The sequence below is a fragment of the Symphalangus syndactylus genome, chromosome 4 (assembly GCF_028878055.3).
Source record: "Symphalangus syndactylus isolate Jambi chromosome 4, NHGRI_mSymSyn1-v2.1_pri, whole genome shotgun sequence".
Classification (NCBI taxonomy): domain Eukaryota; kingdom Metazoa; phylum Chordata; class Mammalia; order Primates; family Hylobatidae; genus Symphalangus; species Symphalangus syndactylus.
In genome coordinates this window covers 64058207-64071690 of record NC_072426.2, presented here as the reverse complement: position 1 = coordinate 64071690, position 13484 = coordinate 64058207, and the positions used below count along the sequence as shown (strand labels likewise).

General features: G+C 40.7%; 1 protein-coding gene and 1 non-coding gene across 5 annotated transcripts in view; both read left to right on the top strand.

Annotated features, from left to right (window-relative positions):
• Window positions 1–13484, top strand: part of EGF (epidermal growth factor) — a 98725-nt gene that overhangs the window by 78667 nt on the left and 6574 nt on the right. For 3 of the 4 annotated variants that reach the window (XM_055273983.2, XM_055273982.2, XM_055273984.1), the window contains 4 exons: window positions 1489–1611; window positions 2977–3124; window positions 7919–8086; window positions 12783–12900. In XM_055273983.2, coding sequence (XP_055129958.1) covers window positions 1489–1611; window positions 2977–3124; window positions 7919–8086; window positions 12783–12900 — 557 coding nt within the window. The remainder of the gene's footprint in view (window positions 1–1488; window positions 1612–2976; window positions 3125–7918; window positions 8087–12782; window positions 12901–13484) is intronic. The other variant, XM_063637772.1, reaches the window with a different exon arrangement.
• LOC129481510 (U6 spliceosomal RNA) lies at window positions 577–683 on the top strand. The gene has a single exon (XR_008657476.1). It is a non-coding gene; the product is annotated as a U6 spliceosomal RNA (small nuclear RNA).

The window sequence follows — 13484 nt, the reverse complement described above, 5'->3', positions numbered from 1 at the left end:
TCTTTAGGATCTGAACTTTTAAATGTTTGCCTAGAGGTTGTTTACTAATCTCCAACTTTGGGAAGTCTCCTTTCCTTCAAAGCAGGAAGAAAGCTTCCAGCCTCTCACAGGAGCTTAGAACACCTGCATGGGGCTGGGTGTGGTGGCTCATGCCTGTAAACCCAACACTCTGGGAGGCCAAGGCAGGAGGATTACTTGAGGCCAGGAGTTTGAGACAGCCTGGGCAACATAGTGAAACACTGTTCTCCACACAAAAAATTTAAAAACAAATAAGCAAACAAGAACTAACCAAGCATGGTGATGCAAGCCTGTAGTCCAAGCTACTTGGGGGGTTGAGCTGGAAGAATTGTTTGACCCTGGGAGGTCAAGGCTACAATGAGCCATGATCACACCACTGTACCTCATCCTTAGCAACCAAGCAAGATTCTTTCAAAAAAAAAAAAAAAAAAAAAGAGAGAGAGAGAAATAACGGAAACAAAAAAGGAAAACAACACCTGCATGGGCATGCGTTGTAGGACCTAGTTCATCTCTCCAACATTCATGAAAGTCCCTTTAAACCTAAAAATGCATAGGGCTGTGCTCACTTTGGCAGCACGTATACTAAAATTGGAATGATACAGAGAAGATTAGCATGGCCCCTGCACAAGGAGGACATGCAAATTCGTGAAGCGTTCCATATTTTTAAAGTCAGGAAACAACAGGTGCTGGAGAGGATGTGGAGAAATAGGAACACTTTTACACTGTTGGTGGGACTGTAAACTGGTTCAACCACTGTGGAAGATAGTGTGATTCCTCAGGGATCTAGAACTAGAAATACCATTTGACCCAGCCATCCCTTTACTGGGTATATACCCAAAGGAATATAAATCATGCTTCTGTAAAGACACATGCACACGTATGTTTATTACAGTACTATTCACAATAGCAAAGACTTGGAACCAACCCAAATGTCCAACAATGATAGACTGGATTAAGAAAATGTGGCACATATACACCATGGAATACTGCGCAGCCATAAAAAATGATGAGTTCACGTCCTTTGTAGGGACATGGATGAAGCTGGAAACCATCATTCTCAGCAAACTATCGCAAGGACAAAAAACCAAACACCGCTTGTTCTCACTCATAGGTGGGAATTAAACAATGAGAACACATGGACACAGGGTGGGGAACATCACACTCCAGGGCCTGTTGTGGGGTGGGGGGAGGGGGGAGGGATAGCATTAGGAGGTATACCTAATGTAAATGACGAGTTAATGGGTGCAGCACACCAACATGGCACATGTATACATACGTAACAAACCTGCACGTTGTGCACATGTACCCTTGAACTTAAAGTATAATAAAATATTTAAAAAATGCATAGGTCTCTGAGAACATATAGCATGACAGAAGCTGATGAAGCTCCTCTTCCAGAGGCTGTCCAACTGTAAAACCCTCTTTTTCTGTACCCCACTTTTCTCTCCCCTACTCTGTCTTTTCTGACAGATATTGATGAGTGCCAGCTGGGGGTGCACAGCTGTGGAGAGAATGCCAGCTGCACAAATACAGAGGGAGGCTATACCTGCATGTGTGCTGGACGCCTGTCTGAACCAGGACTGATTTGCCCTGGTAGGTTGGTGGGTGGTCTACATTGAAGGGAGGGACTTGGCTCGTGGATATTCTATACCCTAATCTCTATTTGCATTAGAGATTCTAAAAATCATTCAGTTCAGTCAGGCTGCAGAGCTGGCTTTCCTGATTAGGACGATGCTGGGCTTAAGAATTTGAAATGGTCCAAGTTTTCTTAATTTAATAGCATCTGGAATAAATCCTTTTTTATTACTCACAATCCAATTAAGATGGGAACATGGGTGTCTCTCTTTAAATGTGCAACTAATCTCACTATTTGTAATGTTGATTTGTGGGGCTGCTGGAGAAATTTTGCAGGGCTAGGCAGGTCGATGAGAGTGTCTGGACTCAGCATTTTAAATCACTTTCAAGGATTTTAAAATGTTACTTTAAAAAGGCAGTATTTCTTGTTTTGAATTAGAACTCCAGCTCTCTTCTCTTTCTTTTTTCAGTATTCATAATGGTTGACTCTTGCTTCCTGAACCTTCTTCCCATAACAGCAGTATCATCTCACCATCAGCACCCCAGAAGGGGAGCTGACTTCACCTAGACCCTGGAGACCAGGATAGGGATCTTTCCCATCGCTGCCCACTTTTTGCCTGTCAGCCCTATAAGCAGAAAACATCCTAAGAAGAAAAATTCTGTGCTTACTTGGTCTCTGTTTTTTTTTTTTTTTAGCATATTATTTTTCTCAAATAATTTGCTCTTCTTAAAGGTATTGAAAAACTGCTTATATTTATATAGTCAGCTGCACATGTTTACCTTTTAAGGAGCAGTGAACCATTCAATAAAAGAGACTTTACTATGATATTTTGGCATACCTTCTGTTATGGGAACATTTTCTTCCTGTCAGAGTTGCTACAGTCTTGTCCTTGAGGGCTCCTCTGAAAGTTAGTTTTTAGAAGAAAGCACTGTGAGAAAAAAATTTTCGAGACTCCAGGATATTGGAGGTAATGGACTGCACATTGATGGGTAGGTTTTAAACCATAGCGTTACCAGTTGTTCAGTGAGACCTTGAAGCTAACTGTCACTTCGCATGGTTAGTGTATGTTTGTGTGTGACAGGTTTGTTTTTATGAGATCAGTGACTCTGAATTCACATGGCGACTTAGGACTGGGCGTTCTTTTACCTGCCTCCAATATGCTTTATGTATCAGATAATACTGAGCCCAAAGGAAGAACGGCTGGTTTCATAGTGAATGACTAAGGTCCAGCTAGGAAAGTGAAACTATTGTTCCTTCTAGTAGTTCTTCTGTCACTAAAAGATTTATGTCACAAACTATTCACAGAAACTAGTTCCTGATGTTGATACTTGAAAGACACTAATCCATTCAGAAAGTAAAAGTAATGTCTTGGGTTCTTTTAGACTCTACTCCACCCCCTCACCTCAGGGAAGATGACCACCACTATTCCATAAGAAATAGTGACTCTGGATGTCCCCTGTCCCACGATGGGTACTGTCTCCATGATGGTGTGTGCATGTATATTGAAGCACTGGACAAGTATGCATGCAAGTAAGTTAAACTGTCTTGCTGATGGCACAGAGAGATGCTATTCAGTCCATAACTTGTAGCTAATTTGTAAAATTTACACTCAGGATGTTATTCTGCAATTAGGTGTTATTTTGGAAAAATATAAACATACACATATGAACCATGTGTGTGCACTTCATTGCATCCTCCTTGTGTATCACGATGCCCCCTTCCAGTTACCGGTGATAGGTATAAATCTAAGGAGTTGGTGATTTCCCCTTTTACTGAAATAATTTGATGTTACTACTAGTATAGTCTAGGAATTAAATGTCTCATCCTGGTTGAAAAACTTAGGTTTGTGAGATAATTCCTTAAAACTTTTTTTTCCATCAAATGTGCTTTATATTATGTGTGAGCATCCGTGATCTGTTTCTGGATTTACAAAAGTTTGGTACATATTCACACTGGACTTCTTGCCAGAGTCCAAAAATATTTTTCTTTAAAACTAAACATATGTATATTTTTTCTTCACTTCCTAACAGTTGACTTTTACATTTTGTTGTTTAGTAACAATTGCTGATACTGCAGCTGCTGCTTTTTGCTCCCTTTTTGCCCCCATGAGGGTTTCACAGTGGGTGACGTGTCAACCTGGAAAGGAGATTTGAGGAAGCCCTAAAACTATGAGGCATTCCCACTGTGCTCACTCCGAAAACCTTTCCTGTGGACCCTTTAACAAAACCCAAACCCACAATAGCCAGTTCTGCCTCAAATTTTACTTTTAATTCATTTCATATTTTCAAGGCAATAGGAGGAAACTGATAGATACCAAAAAACTAATAGGTCTCCCAGGGTCAGGCTCCTGATCCATTGATAATTTTCTCTGTGCCTGAGGGAGGGGTAATGAAATAGTCTGATCCTCACAAGTAGCTACTATAACCTTAAAGTCTTCTCTTATTTCATCAGTAATAATGAACAGAGTAACTAAATTCGTGGAAGAGTAAGCTATATTCTGTGACAAAGCGTATGGCCTTGCACTAGAAATCATGTCCGCATGACAAAAATAGTGAAAAATTGCTCATGAATACTAGTAAAAATGACTCAGTCCTTATAGAATTCTGTTTTCATATTCATATTTACATGCTATAATTTTCCTAACCTATGATAAATTGGGTATTTGCAATAGTTATTGCTAGTTTTAATGTTAAGAATCTAATTGGTTTTGCCTGTTCATTGTTTCTGATCATCCCAAATAATGAAATTACAAAAACAAATGTCCGAATGTATTAGGTCATGGTTGTTTTCCTCCATGATACTTTAGATTATAAAAATCATTATAATAATATAAAGGGTACTACAGGGTTACATATTGCATTGAGAACAATGTTTTCATTTGGATCTGATAGCCTCCATTTATTAAATGATTGATGAACTGGTTAGCACACTGCTTTTCTTTCTGTCATTAAATCCTGATGAAAATATCATATTTCCCTGATAATGTTTTAAACATGAGTTGCTACAAATGACAAACTGGAGATAAGACTCAAATTTAAGGACCTTGAACCTAAAGCAATATTTAAAATATTACCAGAGTTCACAGTAATCTGGATCATAATCTTGTTTTTAAATTGTATATTTAATAAAAGTGTGGTTTAATTAACTATTCAACCCTTGCCTCCTCCTGCCCTGATGACCTCACCTTATCTTTTATTAATTCCATAATAACAAGTCTCTAGGAAGTGCTTTACCAGTCCAACTTTTATTAGAAACACTTTCTAGGCAGGTGTCATTCTGTACAGAGTGTTCTTCATGCTGTAAGCAGGTTTTGGAAGAGCCAGCTCTTCCTTTCTTAGAGGCACTGGAAGTTCCCCTCAGCCACAAGAAACCACAGGGTGCCCCCGGGGTGATGCAGAGGAAGTGAGAGTTGGGAATCTCCATGCCCAAGGTATTCCTCGAAGATTTCCTGGTTTGGAGATGCTCAGGAGGCTCCAAACCTTCTGGGCTCAGAGGAGGTCCTCGTTCATTCTGTCTTTCAGCCAAACACCCTTCTGAACAGGTCTTCTTTAGACCAAGACCCCCCACCATCAGTCCTGTGAAATGCTTTTTAAAAACAGGCTGTATGGTCAGATCATGTTGAGAGATGCATCATACTCTACCCTCAATTTTTTTTTTCGGGAGACCATCATCTTATTATTACTCAAATTGGTCTCCCTGAGCATTCGGGGAGCAGAGTTTTTAAGGACAGCTTGGTGGGTTAGGGGAAGCCAGTGAGCCAGGAGTGCTGATGGGTCAGGGATGAAATCATAGAGAGTTGAAGCTGTCTTCTTGCGCTGAGTCAGTTCCTGGGTGGGGGCCACAAGTTCAGATGAGCCAGTTAATTGATCTGGGTGGTGTCAGCTGATCCATCAAGTGCGGGGTCTACAGAATATCTCAAGCATTGATCTTAGGAGCAGTATAGGGAGGTTCAGAATCTTGTAGCCTCCAGCTGCATGACTCCTAAACTATAATTTCTAATCTTTTGTCTAGCCCTCAATTCTTGATTCATAGTATACCACAACACTTTAAAAAGTCTTGTTTACCAGCCTGGGTAACATGGTGAGACTCCATCTCTACCAAATTTTTTTTTTCTTTTTTTTTTTTGTGATGGAGTCTCGCTCTGTTGCCCAGGCTGGAGTGCAGTGGCGCAATCTTGGCTCACTGCAAGCTCCGCCTCCCGGGTTCACACCATTCTCCTGCCTCACCCTCCCGAGTAGCTGGGACTACAGGCGCCTGCCACCATTTTTTATATTTGTAATGGAGATGGGGTTTCACCGTGTTAGCCAGGATGGTTTCGATCTCCTGACCTCGTGATCCGCCCGCCTGGGCCTCCCAAAGTTAGCCAGGTATGGTGGCACACATCTGTATTCCCAGCTACTTGGGAGGCTGAGGTGGGAGAATCGCTTGAGCCCAGGAAGCTGAGATTGCAATGAGTTGTGATGGCACCACTGCACTCCAGCCTGGGCGACAGAGTGAGACCCTGTCCATAAAAAAAAAAATAAAATAAAATAAGCCTTGTTTATCTGTATTGAGTCTAAAATGTCTCAAAATTATTTGACTATGGAAAGGCAAACTTATTTGGCCAGAGAATCTTTTGTTTAGTTTAACAGAAGAACTAATTCATAACCAAAGAACTAGTATCCTGTGTCCCACTCCCACCTTGGAAAATGCTGAATGACTATTCTGGGCCTTATAAGACTCAGTGAGGCTCTACTATTGCAGCTGACTTGGATCTCCAGAACTCTTGGCTAAGGGACTAACATATTCCTTAAGATCCCAGACTTTCTGAAAGGATCAGAGGTGTGGCCCATTAACATCCAACAGTTTAAAAGTGGTGCTGCTAGGCATTGATAGTAAATGGCTGTAACCAAAAATAGCTAGAATTAAAACAGCATCCAAGAAATCCTGCAAGAATGATGGTCCTTTATGCTTCTGCACTAAGATCCTGATAGCTCTTGCATGGTTAGTTCCGGAAGATAGCTTTTCAGAGGTGAATAGAGCATAAAACTCTTTTTGGAAGCAGCATGGTATAGTGGAAAGAACATAGGCTTTGAAATCAGAGAACCATTGGAGTCAAACCTGTCACTCATAGCTGTGTGACCTTGTACAAACTCCTTGAGCCTCAGTTTCCTTATCCGTAATACAGGAATATGCCACCAAAAATAAAATGAGTAAAAGTGCCTAGCAGGATGTCAAACACACAAGATGGTTAACAAGTACTAATTCATTTCCCTCCTTCCTCTGTGAGTGAGTTGCCCAGTCCCTCTGACCAGCTAAAGGTTAGAGACAGGCCTAGAGCCCAGATCTTCTGGAGCTTTGTCCAGTGTTTTTTCCAAGCTGCCTCTTCTCACTATGGGCACTGGTGTCAGTTCTCTGTATTTTTATTCCTTTAAGTCCTTTTGGAATAAAATGGGGACATGGATGAATAAATAGTTGATTCAGGGCCCAAAGGAAGGAATTTTTAATAAATGGGCATTACAGAGTGTTTAATAGGATGTTTTTCAAAGTTGATGCTTTTGCAAAGGATAATAGAATACAGATGTTTACCTGAGATCTTAATCGTTTCTAGAAATGCACATTCCCAGTAGATGGCAGCATTGCTTCATTTACTTCAAAAAAGTTCAGCAGTTCACTCTAGTGACAGTTTCACTAATAGGACAGCAGGGTGTTTGTAGGTGAACGACCGTTTTTCCTCCGTAGAGCTTTTTCCCCCATTGAAGAAAATAGGCAAATGCCTGTATGTATGTTGTTACTGGGTCTTCCCTTGCACTAGTAGTGATTTTTTTTTTAAAGGAAAAAAGTTTTCCCTGCAGACTAGGTTATGTGTTCTGTTCAGAAACTGCACACATTCTTCTTTTATAGCCTGGTTTCGAGTGAGGAACTCTGCCTTCAAATTCTCCTTTCCTTTCACCTATACTCATTGCAATCTGGCCAAACATTTGTTTCCAAAACTCCCTTGGCTCTTAGGGCAGAGTTGCTTTGTGTTGGTTTTAAAAGGTGGCTCCTCAGGATTTTAGCCTAACAGAAAGTGATCTTTAATCAATGTCCTGTAATGCCTTATAGAGGCAGTATGCAAATAATCCCCCATAAATCCCAGAGCAAACAGACGAAAGGGAGAAGTCCATGCTGCATTAACTTGTAAATCATAGCACTTTCAACTGACCCCTGATGGATTTTCTATATGCTTCCAAAGAGCTGAGTCTAGAAATGCAGAGGTTGAGAGATAGCTGAATATTGAGTGTCAAAACTATCAGTGTTTTTGGCCAGGCATCTCTGATGACCTCTGTTTGTGTGTTGTCACAGCTGTGTTGTTGGCTACATCGGGGAGCGATGTCAGTACCAAGACCTGAAGTGGTGGGAACTGCGCCACGCTGGCCACGGGCAGCAGCGGAAGGTCACCGTGGTGGCTGTCTGCGTGGTGGTGCTTGTCGTGCTGCTCCTCCTGAGCCTGTGGGGGGCCCACTACTACAGGTGACCCTGTCTTTCCTTTGGTACTGGAAACCTCTTTCTAAGACCTCCCAGGGGAATGCCTGCCTCCTTGAGATGAGATGTATGAGATAGTACATCTACATACTACATTTAGAACGTGAAATAGGCTGGGTGCAGTGACCCATGCCTGCAATCCCAGCATTTTGGGAGGCCGAGGCGGGCAGATCACTTGAGGTCAGGAGTTCGAGACCAGCCTAGCCAACATGGTGAAACCCCGTCTCCACTAAAAAGGCAAAAAGTAACAGGCGTAGTGATGCACATCGGTAATCTCAGCTACTCGGGAGGCTGAGGCATGAGAATCACTTGAACCTGGGAGGCAGGGGTTGCAGTGAGCCAAGATCATGCCACTGCACTCCAGCCTGGGCGATAGAGCGAGACTCCATGTCAAAAAAAAAAAAAAAAAAGTGAAATAACAGTACAATTTTTACTGTTAGCTCAGGATTTCATTGCTCTGAAACATCAGTGCTTTTACTTTTTCCTTGTTCCATTCCAGTCATTGTCCATACACCTGCATAGTATGTGTGTTATTTATCAATCATAATATGGTTTTGCGTCCCACTCTCTTCGTTTAATATTATATGCTCCCCCCCATAGCCAGCATAACTATAATTTTTCATGGCTGCCTTCCATTGAGTTGATTTCCCACAAAATATTAACTGTCATAAAAGAAAATCAGTATCTTCCCTAATTTGGAAGGAAATTTCTGGTCCTCAGATTTTGTGCTTTTAATAATTTCAAGTTAACAATTAAAAACTGTAGAACAATAACATTTATACATTTAGTTCTTTAAAACTAACACTACATTAGGGTGCAGGCACAGGCATCACACTGCTCATTTTCTGTTTTCTTAGAAAGTAGGACAGCTTCCTCTATTATCATCAATATTGAAAAGCATTTTATGTACGGTTATAGTTTGTGCTGTACAAAATCAGGGAGTCATAAAACTTTAGGGCTGAAGGGGACTTTATGGAATTATCTAGTTCAATCTTATCATTTCATGGCTGGAGGACCTAAGACCCACTTGACTAATAGGTCCCAATTCTCTGAGAATGTACAAAATATCTGCCACCATCTGTAGATAAAAATTTAACTACATTTACGGGTACTACACAACCACTCCAGTGGCAACTGTCTTGTGTTCTGGAAAATTCAACATATCAGCCAAGATGTACTTATCAGAGATCCTGCTATAGCCTAGTTTAGTGGTTAAGAGCACAGGCTCTGGAATCAGATTATACAGGTTCAAATCCAAGTTAGTGTCTAAATAACACCAGACATGTGTCCTAACCTCTGTATTCATTAATTTCCTTTGCTATAAAGTAGGAACAAGAATAGTACTTATCTCAAGGGTTATTGTGAGATTAATTTGGTTAACCTAAGTAAAGGCTTTAGTGTAGGTCTGGCATATAGGAATTAATAAATGCTATCTGTTATTATTTTGATTTTTTATGAACTGTAACCTTCCCCCAAAAGAGTCATATGCTCTAAGCCCTTTTCTACCACCTCTTGAGAGACAAGATTCTTAGGCACAAACTTGACATTTTAATTCAGTAGTCCATCGATAACATTGTACTTTTTAGCCTGGTGTGTAATCAATATCTTGGATATGTGTAGAAAGAATATTGAATGATCAATGGTTCATCCCGTTGGATCATTGCCAAAAGACAGGAAAAAAAGTGGAAACTAGAAACTTAAGTTCATGTGTGCCATAATTATTAAGTGTTTTTTCCTATTGTGTTTTCCTATTTGTTGTGTTATGACATAGTATGTCTTATGTTCTACTGGCATTTTTCAGAGATCTGGATTGAAAGCTAACAGCAAATTGCTGACTTTTTAAACTTGGAATTCAAAGACCAGTTCAGCTGAAAGATGAATATAGACTTTACATACATGTAAGAGTATCTTCAACCTCAGACTCTCATACACCTAAAATCAGAAGTGAAAAGACTATTCCTTCAAAAAGAAAGCTTGTCAGAACCCTTTCTTTTTCTCTTCACTGAAATGCATCCAGAGTTGCACAATTCTTTCTGAGTGAATCTATGGTTATTTACCTAACAATTCTGATCAGTGTACCTGCTTACCTCTCTGCAAAATTTCAGCTATGTGCATAACTACGTTTGCACTATAGATCAATTCTGACAAGATCAAATTAAAACTGCTAGTCTGAATGTTGCCATGTCATACTCAACTGTACCAACAAATACAGCTCTAACATTGAGTTTTTCAGTTAGACATGCTAAATGTTTTTCTTTAAAGGGTTAAAATCAGTTATTTCCTCCCTTATACCATTCCTTGCCTGTCTTGTCTAGCTTGTTTGATATTGTTTGTCTTCTGTGTCTCTCAAAGGATTAATTGTTTGTGGGCTGGGTGTGGTGGCTCATGCCTATAATCCCAGCATTTTGGGAGGCCAAGGCAGGCAGATTGCTTGAGCCCAGGAGTTCAAACCAACCTGGGCACCATGGCAAAACCCTGCCTCTACTAAAATTACAAAAAATTACCCAGGCATGGTGGCACACAGCTGTAGTACCACCTACTTGGGAGGCTAAGGTGGAAGGATCACTTGAGCCAGGGAGGCAGTGATTACAGTGAGCCGTGATTGCACCACTGCTCTCCAGCCTGGGTGACAGAGTGAGATTCTGTCTCAAAAACAAAAACAAAACAAAACAAAACAAAAAAGACTAATGTTTGTGAAACTAAATAAATTTTTCAAGTATTCAAATATTATTAGTTGACAACATGTGATTTCTTGGAAGGACTCCTTTGTAAGAAAATCAACAGGAAGTATTTCATCACAAACTATAACTTTGTTTTTTTGTGGGTTTTTTTTTTAACTTTTATTTTAGGTTCAGGGGTATATGTGAAGATTTGTTACACAGGTAAACTTGTGTCACTGGGGTTTGTTGTACAGATTATTTCATCACCCAGGTATTAAGCCCAGTACCCAATGGTTATGTTTTCTGCTCCTGTTCCTCCTCCCACCCTCTACCCTCAGGTAGCCCCCAGTGTCTGTTGTTCCCTTCTTTTGTGTTCCTAAGTTCCCATCATTTAGCTCCCACTTATAAGTTAGAAGATGTGATATTTGGTTTTCTGTTCCTGTGTTAGTTTGCTAAGGATAATAGCCTCCAGCTCCATCCATGTTCCTACAAAAGACATGATCTCATTCCTTTTTATGGTTGCATAGTATTCCATGGTGTGTATGTGCCATATTTTCTTTATCCAGTCAGTCATTGATGGGCATTTAGGTTGATTCCATGTCTTTGCTATTGTGAACAGTGCTGCTATGAACATTGACATCCATGTGTCTTTATGGTAGAATGATTTATATTCCTCTGGGTATATACCCAGTAATGGAATTGCTGGGTCAAATGGTAGTTCTGCAGTTAACTCTTTGAATAATCATCACCATACCACTTTCCATAATGGTTGAACTAATTTACTCTCTCTCCAACAGTGTATAAGTGTTTCCTTTTCTCCAAAATTTCACCAGCATCTTTTTTTTTTTTTTTTTTACTTTTTATTAATAGCCATTCTGACTGGTACAAATTATAACGTTGTACCTTTGCAACTTTGCAATTGTTTATTTTAGCCACTTGCTTCAATTTTTTTCGTTGAAGCCTTTGATTAAAACACATAATAACCCATACCATCTCTTGGTACTGTCTGTGATGCCAGATTCACAGCAGCCCCTCCTATCCTTATCACTCTTCCCGGAATGTCCAGGTAGGGCTTTTGACAGAGGGTTGCATTCCTAGAGGCAATTAAGCTGCCTATCTGCCCCAGGACAATGGTGCTATTGTGGAGTCTCACAGATGAACCGCTCTAGAGGCTACTGCTTTGAGGATGGGGATCCATCTCCATGCTAAATCTCCCCACCCCCACCCCTAGTGAATGGCACCGTGCCGTGTATAGACTTAGCGTTGAACGTCAAACAAGGCAGTACTCTAAAAAACTGGATTTGGAAGCAAGATACCTAGTGTATTTTCTGGCTTAGCCACTGTGAGATTTTCTTATCTTGGGTCATCCACTCCTTCTGTTTTTGCCTGTAATTTCTTTATGAGTGAGAGATTGCAGTGGGCCAGTAAGAGCAGCCTAGGCTTTGTGTCATTATGACCCACTTCTTACACTACCCTTGGTAGCTGTGTGCCTTAGGTGAGTCACTGCCATTTCCAAGCCCCCATGGCTTCACTTGTAAATGGAGCTAACATAGTCTGCCTCACACAGTTGCTGAGATATTTTTTACACAGACTGCCCCACTCCTCCCTGCAAAATTAGTAAGTTGTTTTTTCATTGCTATATCATCAGTACTAGGATAGTGCCTGGGGTATAGTTAGTACTCAGTAGATAACTGTGAATGAATGAATGCAAGGCTATTCCCCCCAACATGCATGGGCATACAAGCACACGTGCGCGCACACACACACACACACACACACCCACACCCTCTACCTCACAGAACCTTGGAAAGAGTGAAACACTATCTGGAAAGTATTTTGAGTTCTGCATAAAAGAATGCCTTAAACATCTAAAGTTATGTTCCTAGTTATCTTCATATTTCTTCTCTCCCACACAAGTACTTAAATTTTAGTAGCAAAAGCAGTTAGTTGTCCCTGATCATCACTGAGTGGGCTGAGTATTTTGTTTTGTTGTGAGATTGTCTCAAATTTTGGCTTTATCACAGGACTCAGAAGCTGCTATCGAAAAATCCAAAGAATCCTTATGAGGAGTCGAGCAGAGACGTGAGGAGTCGCAGGCCTGCTGACACTGAGGATGGGATGTCCTCTGGCCCTCAACCTTGGGTAATGTGACCAAAGCAGATGAAGCAAGGAATTGGCTTGATATTAACCCCTGTTCATTTTTTCTGTTTTTTTCACTGAGTTCAGAATGACTGGAATCAGTTATAGCTTCCAGCTGGTGTCAATGTTAGCCAAGACCACATCAGCTAGGGAGGTCCTGGGTGGGAGGGTGGGGGAACTGTGTCGTTAACTAAAGGAATCAGATGAGTTATAATAATGCCATAATTTAATGGCACAATAAAGTTTTGGAATTTTTTTCTTTCATGTAGATTCTTTCTATAACTTAGATTTGTATGTGTTATGTGAAGACTTCCCATATTTTTAGTTGATACATTCCAGATAGATGTCTTAAAAACCCAAGATTATGCTTCTAATTTTTTTTTTCTTTCTTTTCTTTTTCTCTCTCTCTCTCTCTTTTTTTTTTTTTTTTGACAAGATCTTGCTCTATTGCCCAGGCTGGAGAGCAGTAGTCCAACCACTCACTGCTCACTGCAGCCTCGAACTCCTGGGCTCAAACGATCCTCCCAGCTCAGCCTCCCAAATAGCTGGGACTACCGGCACACACTGCCACACCCAGCTAATTTTTG